Raw genomic sequence first — 11,132 nt, 5'->3', positions numbered from 1 at the left:
GAACTTAGTGTAAATGGCTACTCTTCTTTGGGACATGAAGCCAATTTGTGACTAAAGAAATAGGCTACTTTATGTGGAAATTTGTTAATGCAGGATTCGATCCTGAAAGATTAATTTCCTAAAAAAAAGAAAAACAGGAAAATTCTCTAAAACAAGACTACTACACACATTAAAATACACAATTTTCCGTGTATTTATGTTAAATAAAATAACACAATGTATTTAAAATGAAGTTTATTTAGCTTTCGAAGGGACCATCTCCCTTCCTCTTCAGAAAACAAATGTTTTCTGAAGAGAAAGGGAGATGGTCCCTTCGAAAGCTAAATAAACTTAATTTTTCATACATTGTGGGTTTTATTTAAGACTACTACAAATGTTAAAATCTAAATGGTATACAATGGAAACTTATCAGGATAATCACTGGAGTAGACACAAATCTTATACGTACATATAAATGTACACTTCAGCACTTTACTATTAAGGAAAAATATAGAAGCAAATAAGTTTAATTACAAAAACATTTATTACAGAACACTGTTGTCAGGGACTTCAAGAACAGGTCTAAATCATAGTTACAAGAGTAAAATCATGCTCAGCATAATTTCTGTAGACCTATAATCCTTCATATTTCAATAAAAGATGTTATGACTAGAGGGTCACACTGTCCATTATAGTAGTACACATGTTCTGCCTTAAAGACCTGCAAAGACAGTTTTCTGACATGGGAGGAGTCAGACTTTATTAAACATCCACCTTTACCTTTCCTCATAAAAATTCATCTTTAAGAGTACTGTAAAGCCTTGATAAATATCAAGAGCTTTTCCTGGCCATGAATGCACATTTTGTCAGTAAAATAAAACGGGAGTGTGAGATGTACGCAAGTATATACAATCACACACGTGACCATATAGTTGCTGTAGTGTATGATTGAATAATGCAAATCTATAATTTTTTATTTTTTTTTTAACTTGAGTCCTCTGTTATATTACTATAATGCCCTGCAGTTCAAGTTCAACAAATAAAAAAATTGCAGATACTCTTACATGTCAAAGTAAAACTTCTAAAATTCACTTCCTTCTCTACAGCAAATGTTCCCTCCAATTCATAAGCAGCCAATTTCCAGACACTATCTTTCTATTTTTCGTATGGAAACAAATGTTAAAACTTCTATACGTTTTTTTCACTTTACCATCTATACGTTTTTTTCACTTTACCAAAGTTCAACCTAAACAGTTGCCATATGGTGTGTACAACCTTGTTGTAAAAGTCCCAGATACATTAAATTATCTTGTACTGAAGAAAAAGATCATAGTCTCTAGATATATCAACACCAATTGAACAAAAGAAAAAAAACAACTAATCTCATATACTGTAAACCTTATCATTCTAGATAATACTAAAATTGTAGGAGCAAATGAAGCCCTAAAGCAAAAAACCTAATCTCATATACTGTAAATCTTTTATTCTTTGATATACAAAAAAATGGGAGCAAAGGAACTTGGGGCAAAACAGAAATATGAAAATTTCATCCATAAAATATGAAAAGCACAAGAGCATCTACCATTTACATTACTGTTAAAACAATGCCGAAATTCACAAAATCAAATAAGTAATTTGCAAAAACACAGGGACAATTTTATTGCTACCATTTGTAAATAGAATTATTACAAAACTCAAAAATTACCTATATAAATTAGTAAAATAATCATTACATTGTGAGACAGGATATAACCAAAGTAAAAAGCAAAGCAATAAAAATGAAACTTCAAATTATAATGGTATTTTCACACTAATTTAATCTACTGAACCTCCAAACCAACCATTTCAAGAAGTGAAAATATATCCAGCATTACGTAACTTGCTGATGTTCCCACCAAATCACACTAGTTTGATTAGTCAGTTCAGTGTTAAAATTTATTTTCAACTAATTTACTCTTACTAATGGTCTGTCACTTGGGGATTTACTAAAATGAAGGGTCCCCAGAGAAGCTTAGAGTTTGTTTTGCCAAGAAAAGCTTTAATCATCCTAGCATTATATCTGCATCACGAAAAACCAACGAGAAATAAAAATACCACACTCCAATGATATTAGTTTTACAGATAACCACCATTTTTTTGGTCAATAAACTGCTCCCAAATTAATCTTTCACTTGGCTACCAAGTAAATATTACCTTTACTTGTATTTTTACAAAAAAATAAGATAAACTGTTTTTAAAATATCAATTTACTCAATAGTTTTCTGATATCAGTCAATAACCAAATAAACAGACAATATGACGGAGACATTTAAATGCATCCTTTGCTAATTAAAATATACATCATAATGACAAGTTTATCTTTTATCTCATGTTCCCTATGTTTGAAAGAAACTGACACAGTTGCAGTTACTGTGTGATGTAGTGAAGCCAAGCTCTTTAAAGGTTCTAAACTAACTGTTTGTTACAAATACTTCATAACATTTCTAATCCCTTTGTAATACATGATATATTATAAAAAGGAGTTCAATTATTGTTTTATTCTATTTTCCACCTACTGAGCTGTTTTATCTCCCCCATGAAATTCAATTTTATTATTTTATTTTGGTGTCCTGCATCTTATTGTATACTGTGATTTTATAATTCATTTAAAATATCAAAGAAGAAACTACTGTATATATAATTTTGGATATCATTACTAGCCAAGCTGCAGCAAAGTAGGCCTTGAAGAACATAAGAGGACATGAATGATCCTCAGGGTCAATTCCAGTGTTACTTCCATCCTCCAAAGATTTACATATATCCTCAAAATTAATATATTCAAAGGCTAATTGTGCATAATCATAGCCAAAAACTTCAAATGATTTTATCTTAAAGCAGTCTAAATTGGTGGAATGTAAGAAAAAGAATTACAGTATATGAAGGTTAGCTAATTTTTGCTTGTATTTCTGAAACAAGGGCCATGTTTTTTTCAAACTACCAAAGAATATTGATAAAATTTAACCTCCCTTACCAACAATCAAGATATTTCTCTTAGTATAAAAACCCTGTTCCCAGAATTTTCATATAAAATATTTCCACACTTCGTGACTGACTATCCTTTTAATACTTACCACTTCACAACATTGAGACAGTTGAGTAAACAAAAATCCAACAATGGGTAAAATAACCTTCTTTACATAGAATTCAAGATCAACTGTTATACTCGGAATATATAAATAAATAAATCTATCTGAAATGAGAACACTTAACCAGGATGCAAAATGCTAACAATTTTTTTTTACTTTTCTTTTAAAATACACATTGAGATCCTACGCAACCTTTTTCCTTGTTAGGCTTGTTCAAAAGAAAAGGCCCTGTGTTCTATCATAGCCATAGATTCAAAGAAAAGTATCACAAAGGGAGATATAATTGCACACAACCAAATCTATAGTGTTACTTCAGAATCTTCAACTCCCTGTGGAAAATTGTAAAAGACTGACTTGCCTTCCTTTGTAAATGCAATTGCTATACATGCAAAGGTGACAAGTTAAGGGCTAATTAACCCCATTTTCTCACATGTAAAACCAGTCAAATTACTCTTCAACATCAAATTCACCCACATGTTGCACTGCTCCACTAAAGACACTGTTGGAAGAATTCTAACAATTTACAAATGACTAAATTTAACCCCTAATTATTCAAACATGTACATGAAAATCATAAGTGCAACCTTGAGTTACCTTGAAACAAAACAATTTCTGTAAACTGGTAATAGAGTGAAATCCACATTATGTACAGTACTTCCACTAAACATACAATGCATGAATTGTGTATTACTCAATTCCGATGAGAAAAATACTGCAAGAAGCATTTCTAAAAACAAAAATAAACCTACTCCAACTCAACACTTTCCCTGGCTGCATATGTCATGTCAAGTGTTCCATTAGTGATCAACCATGACTTTAGTGTAAACACAACCTATGCATGAGTTACTATTTAGGCATGAATGACTGACTTGTAAAACCTAACCCAAAGCCCTTGTGAGTATGTGTAGCCAACCTGGCCATTTCATACTGCCGTTCCATGGACGTGAACATAGTTTCTTGCTTTTGAAGCAAATCCACACCTTTGTTTGAACTGTTGGAAGAGGTTGCTGCAGGACCACTTGCATTTTGTATTCCTCCAAGGCCTCTCCCTCTCCCAACACCAACACTTCCAATTCCACTGCCACCTACACTTGCACTTTCTGTTAAGGAAATTATTTGGTCAATTCTACAATAGTATTAGAGTACAGTAACTACGAAATGTGTAAAGATATTGAATAATTACTAGTTTAGCTGACATTTTTATCACAAAATTATCCCAAATGGTTAACACACGAAGAGAACAAGCTTCTTCCCTAAGTAACATGTTAAATATTTATTTACAGCCTAAAGCAATTAAAGGACACTATGCAATACATTTTATATTCTAAATTTCCTTTATGTGTGTACAATTATCTTGTAAAATAAGATTATAGCTTATTGTACTTCTGTGGAAATTAGCAAAATATGACTAGGCCTGGACTATCAACTATCGTACAGTACTTTAATTTCTAATACAAAATGACAAGCACTTTGATCACACTGGTCACCTGGACTACCTTGCCGTGCTTACAAATATACGATTAAGACTTTTTCCACACATTTCTACATAAAACCTTGCACAGGTATTGTGGATCAACCCTGACCTTGAGACCATAGTTTGAGCACACTTCCCTCTTTGCTAAAAGAACTATCACTGTTAGTTCTGAGACAATTTTTAATGATTTCCCCTACATATCCACAGTAAAATGAAACTTTCACATGATTCTGGTCACTTCTGACCAAGCAATTCTAACCCTTATTTTTTACATAACACAAAATTAATTTTAAAATTTCATAATTACCTTCCATTACTGGGGTATATGGCCCCTTCCTGAGTAAACTTCAATTACCTTTCTTCAGATGCTTTGCAAACCTATTTGGTTAAAATGGACCCAGTCGTTTGAGGCAAACAGTTGAAAATATGAAGAAAGATTAAATTCACATAGTACAAACAGATGTACGAACAACTTCCATTGGAAAAGCTCTTTTCAGCTTCAGCTCAGATGAGCTCAGAGAACATCAATTTTAGGAACTACAATGAAAAATACTTTTCAAGGAAGTTGTAGCTTATGAGAATTGATTTATCACAACCACCAGTACCATACATTACTAACACAGTTATTCTTTTTTTATCAGTATTTCCAACTACATCTGTATTCATTTTTTTAACACTAAAGGCTAAAAAGTTTTCCTATTATTCCCTCTTTTCTTTCCCTTTTTATTTGTTATTAATGCATTTTTACAATTTATTTCAGTCTAGTTCATTCCTTAAACCCTTCATTATTTAGTAGAAATTGTATTCCCTTTCGTTTACCTTATCATACCTATTCACTTTTATTCAATACTTACCACTATATTCCATCTAAGTAAATTTCATTTAATATAAATTTTGTATAAAGTACACTAACTTACTACATAAAACTTCAATTCTTTCCCAGTACACAAATTTACTGCATAAAATGATGAATTTGGAAATAATTTGTATTTTTCGTAACTAAACAAAACCAAGAGCTCTTTACAGTGGAGATATATTTAGGCAATAGCTGAAAATGTTATTTTTATTAATAAAATAAATTTTTGAATATACTTACCCGATAATCATGTAGCTGTCAACTCCGTTGCCCGACAGAATTCTATGGAGGGATACGCCAGCTATCACAATACTAGAAGGGGGTGTATTTACCAGCGCCACCTGTGGCCAGGTACTCAAGTACTTCTTGTTGACACCTCCTCAATTATTCCTCGGTCCACTGGTTCTCTATGGGGAGGAAGGGAGGGTCGATTAAATCATGATTATCGGGTAAGTATATTCAAAAATTTATTTTATTAATAAAAATAACATTTTTCAATATTAAACTTACCCGATAATCATGTAGCTGATTCACACCCAGGGGGGTGGGTGAAAAACCAGTGTACAAGACTAAAGGATAGCTAAGTATCCCGTATTTCATATAATCAGTTATCCACAATAACAATGAAATAATAAGTACCTGGTAAGGAAGTCGACTTGAACCGTTACTCTGCCTTTAATAAGATCGTCTTCCTTACTGAGCGCAGCGTTCCTCTTGGGAGGCTGAATCAACTCAAAGGTGCTAAAGTATACAGGGCTGCAACCCATACTAAAGGACCTCATCACAACCTTTAACCTTGGCGCTTCTCAAGAAAGAATTGACCACCCGCCAAATCAACAAGGATGTGGAAGGCTTCTTAGCCGACCGTACAACCCATAAAAAGTATTCAAGAGAAAGGTTAAAAAGTTATGGGATTATGGGAATGTAGTGGCTGAGCCCTCGCCTACTACTGCATTCGTTGCTACGAATGGACCCAGGGTGTAGCAGTACTCGTAAAGAGACTGGACATCTTTGAGATAGAATGATGCGAACACTGACTTGCTTCTCCAATAGGTTGCATCCATAACACTCTGCAGAGAACGGTTCTGTTTGAAGTCCACTGAAGTAGCCACAGCTCTCACTTCATGTGTCCTTACCTTCAGCAAAGCAAGGTCTTCTTCCTTCAGATGAGAATTTGCTTCTCTAATCAGAAGCCTGATGTAGTAAGAAACTGAGTTCTTAGACATTGATAGAGAAGGCTTCTTGATAGCACACCATAAGGCTTCTGATTGTCCTCGTAATGGTTTTGACCTTCTTAGATAGTACTTAAGAGCTCTAACTGGGCAAAGTACTCTCTCCAGTTCGTTCCCCACCATGTTGGACAGGCTTGGGATCTCGAACGACTTAGGCCAAGGACGGGAAGGAAGCTCGTTTTTAGCCAAAAAACCGAGCTGCAAGGAACATGTAGCCGTTTCAGATGTGAAACCTATGTTCCTGCTGAAGGCGTGGATCTCACTTACTCTTTTACCTGTTGCTAAGCACACGAGGAAAAGAGTTTTTAATGTGAGGTCCTTAAAAGAGGCTGATTGGAGCGGTTCAAATCCTGATGACATTAGGAACCTTAGGACCACGTCTAGATTCCAGCCTGGAGTGGACAACCGACGTTCCTTTGAGGTCTCAAATGACCTAAGGAGGTCCTGTAGATCTTTGTTGGAGGAAAGATCCAAGCCTCTGTGGCGGAAAACCGCTGCCAACATACTTCTGTAACCCTTGATCATAGGAGCTGATAGGGATCTTACGTTCCTTAGATGTAACAGGAAGTCAGCAATCTGGGTTACAGTGGTACTGGTTGAGGAAACTGCATTGGCCTTGCACCAGCTTCGGAAGACTTCCCATTAAGACTGATAGACTCTGAGAGTGGATGTCGTCCTTGCTCTGGCAATCGCTCTGGCTGCCTCCTTCGAAAAGCCTCTAGCTCTTGAGAGTCTTTCGATAGTCTGAAGGCAGTCAGACGAAGAGCGTGGAGGTTTGGGTGTACCTTCTTTACGTGAGGTTGACGCAGAAGGTCCACTCTAGGAGGAAGAGTCCTGGGAACGTCGACCAGCCATTGCAGTACCTCGGTGAACCATTCTCTCGCGGGCCAGAGGGGAGCAACCAACGTCAGCCGTGTCCCTTTGTGAGAGGCGAACTTCTGAAGTACCCTGTTGACAATCTTGAACGGCGGGAATGCATACAGGTCGAGATGGGACCAATCCAGCAGAAAGGCATCCACGCGAACTGCTGCTGGGTCTGGAATCGGAGAACAATACAAGAGGAGCCTCTTGGTCATCGAGGTAGCGAATAGATCTATGGTTGGCTGACCCCACAGGGCCCAAAGTCTGCTGCAAACATTCTTGTGAAGGGTCCACTCTGTGGGGAAGACCTGACCCTTCCGGCTGAGGCGATCTGCCATGACATTCATATCGCCCTGAATGAGCCTCGTTACCAGCGTGAGCTTTCGATCTTTTGACCAAATGAGGAGGTCCCTTGCGATCTCGAACAACTTCCTCGAATGAGTCCCTCCCTGCTTGGAGATGTAAGCCAAGGCTGTGGTGTAGTCGGAGTTCACCTCCACCACCTTGTTAAGCTGGAGGGACTTGAAGTTTATCAAGGCCAGATGAACTGCCAACAACTCCTTGCAATAGATGTGAAGTGTCCTTTGCTCCTGATTCCATGTTCCCGAGCATTCCTGTCCGTCCAGTGTCGCACCCCAGCCCGTGTCCGATGCGTCCGAGAAGAGACGGTGGTCGGGGGTCTGAACAGCCAATGGTAGACCTTCCTTGAGAAGAATGCTGTTCTTCCACCACGTTAGAGAAGACCTCATCTCTTCGGAAATAGGAACTGAGCCCGTCTCTAGCGTCATGTCCTTTATCCAGTGAGCAGCTAGATGATACTGAAGGGGGCGGAGGTGGAGTCTCCCTAACTCGATGAACAGGGCCAGCGATGAAAGTGTCCCTGTTAGACTCATCCACTGCCTGACTAAGCATCGGTTCCTTCTCAGCATGCTCTGGATGCATTCTAGGGCTTGGAAGATCCTTGGGGCCGACGGACAAGTCCGAAAAGCTCGACTCTGAAGATCCATACCCAAGGAGACAATGGTCTGGGATGGAACGAGCTGAGACTCCTCAAAATTGACCAGGAGGCCCAGTTCCTTGGTCAGATCCATAGTCCATTTGAAAATCTCCAGACAGCGACGACTTGTGGGAGCTCTTAAAAGCCAGTCGTCTGACGGAGCCGGACACAAGATCATGATACTGCTGCACAGTCTGTAAACTGTCAATCATGGGCAAGCGAGGAAGTACAGTGACAACCCGAATCTGTCTAGACTGTCTGGGTCGTACAGACAACTCCTTAACGGGTTGCTGAGGTTGCCGCACTGCGTCACAACAAGTCCCTTCTGTTGGTTGTTGAACGTCTTCCCCGTGACACATTGACTCCGTAAACAAAAAATCCTCTAACAAGGACTAAGCTTGGACTGCATGTCATGCAACACAGCTCAAGGTCTATGGGAGCAGGTGTGGTAACAGACGGGATTAGCGGCTGAAGTGGAACCATTACCTTCCCTGTAAGCATGTTATGCTTAAATAAAAGTCCATAAGAGGTTATGCAGCTACAGGCTCCCTCCAAATGACAGAGTCCTCAAGGGAATATCAGAAGGAGGGAGAAAAGAACTTTCTCATCTACAGGGACCTTATCCTAGAAAAGCTAAGTTCTCTGAGTGAGGGTTCACTGGTGCAAAAGCAGCAGACTAGAAGGCAACGTTATGAAACTGCTTGACAGTCTAGTGAGTTGGCAACAACCCAAGATGTGTTGAGAAGCATGCGGTAAGGTATGCAGAGCATGATGTATGCAGAGTATGCTGTATGCAGAGCATGCTGTATGTAGAGCATGTTGTATGCAGAGCATGCTGAATGCAGAGCATGCTGTATGCAGAGCATGTTGTATGCAGAGCATGCTGAATGCAGAGCATGCTGTATGCTGAGCATGTAGTAAGCAGAGCCTGCTGTAAGCAGAGCCTGCTGAAAGGAAAGCAGAGCGTGTGCATGGCGTTTAACATTTCTCAGAAATTCCATGACCAGTGCTAGAGTGCTTTATGCATGCTTGCATGGGGTTTAAACCATGGTATGAAAATGGAGGAAAGGTATGCTGAACAGCAGAGTCAGAACGAGCTGGAACAACAATAGTTGTGGTTTCCTCTTCAAGACTCCGATGAGGGAACACCTGAGGCTCAGTCTGCAAAGGCTGAATAAAAGACAAGCAGAAGGAAGGCGCATGGGTGGAGGAGGCTGACTCCTAGCATGAGTGGTTGAACCCAAGGGTTGCGCTTGCTGAGCGGTTGGCGGAAGCGGAGTAGCAAGTTCCAGTTCCTGTGGTGTGAGCGGAGCGCGATGAGGAAGAGGCTGCGCAGAACAAGGTAAATGTCTCGCAAGCTGAGGCTCCTGAGGCGCAAGGCTAAGGTGTTGTGGTGCTTGCCTTGTGGAGGGTTGAGCTCGCTGCAGCGAGAGCTGAGGAGACTGACTCATGGACGGGAGAGGTTGTTGTACCTCAACCGAGTGTTGCATCACTGGTGGAGCAGCAAGTGGAGGCGGAGGAAGAGAGGTATAATCCTCCTGATCCCAATGTAAAGGTTGCCTTAAGGAAGGCGGAGGCTGAACACCACAGGGAACAGCAAACTCAGCACGTGGCTCAACATCGTACGCCTGGCAGGTGGAACTGCTGGCAGGTGGTACTGCGATCAGGCGGAGCGAGTGTAGGTGGAGGGAGTGTAGGCGGAGGCGGAGGAGCAACACTCTCAGCCCGACACTCACGCATCAAGTCCGAAAGCTGTGCTTGCATGGACTGTAGTAGAGTCCACAACATCGTACGCCTGGCAGATGGTACTGCCATCAGGCGGAGCGAGTGTAGGTGGAGGGAGTGTAGGCGGAGGCGGAGGAGCAACACTCTCAGCCCGACACTCACGCATCAAGTCCGAAAGCTGTGCTTGCATGGACTGTAGTAGAGTTCACAACATCGTACGCCTGGCAGGTGGTACTGTGATCAGGCGGAGCGATCATAGGCGGGGGGGGGAGTGTAGGCGGAGGCGGAGGCGCAACACTCTCAGCCCGACACTCACGCATCAAGACCGAAAGTTGTGACTGTATGGACTGCAGTAGAGTTAACTTGGGGTCGGCAGACACTAAGTTCTGCTGAGGTAAAGCCTTAACAGCAGAGATCTGTTGTGGCAGAACCTTACTCCTCTTAGGCGGAGTGTAATCAACTGATGACTGAGGAGAGTCAGAGCTAACCCAATGACTGCATTCGGGTTGTGAACTTTAACTTCGTACGTCTGGCATAGGTCTGGACTTAACGTTTAAGAGGTCTTGAGACCTGAGACCAGCGTTACTCTGCCTTTATTTTCTCCCCTAATCTCTTCTGCAGACGAGCAAAATAAGGGCTCAATCGTCTGCGGGTGGGAGTGACGGTCTCGGTAAGACACGCCCACAACCACCGAGAATACTTCTGTGCGCCGATCAAGGCCTGCTGAACCCTTATGCCCTTCGACATTGCTTCTCCCCTGGGCTTGGGAGCTTGCAAGAGGTCCCGGACTGGGAGGACGACTGGCGCGCACAAAAGTACCCTCACGCACTAATCACTTATCACTTTGATTTCTGTTTGCACTTATTTCACTGAACTCGAAACT

At 40.4% G+C, this 11,132-nt stretch overlaps 1 protein-coding gene across 6 annotated transcripts in view; it reads right to left on the bottom strand.

Annotated features, from left to right (window-relative positions):
• Positions 1-500: 500 nt before the first annotated feature.
• The window catches only part of LOC137625137 (arginine/serine-rich coiled-coil protein 2-like), a 93,585-nt gene continuing 82,953 nt past the window's right edge, over positions 501-11,132 (bottom strand). For all 6 annotated transcript variants that reach the window (XM_068356040.1, XM_068356041.1, XM_068356039.1 and 3 more), the window contains one exon: positions 501-4,204. In XM_068356040.1, the coding sequence (XP_068212141.1) occupies positions 3,951-4,204 (254 nt within the window). In that variant the 3' untranslated portion in view covers positions 501-3,950. The remainder of the gene's footprint in view (positions 4,205-11,132) is intronic.

Source organism: Palaemon carinicauda, chromosome 2, assembly GCF_036898095.1.
Source record: "Palaemon carinicauda isolate YSFRI2023 chromosome 2, ASM3689809v2, whole genome shotgun sequence".
NCBI classification, from domain to species: domain Eukaryota; kingdom Metazoa; phylum Arthropoda; class Malacostraca; order Decapoda; family Palaemonidae; genus Palaemon; species Palaemon carinicauda.
Note: the sequence above shows the minus strand (reverse complement) of the source record. Positions and strands in the feature narration are given on the sequence as shown.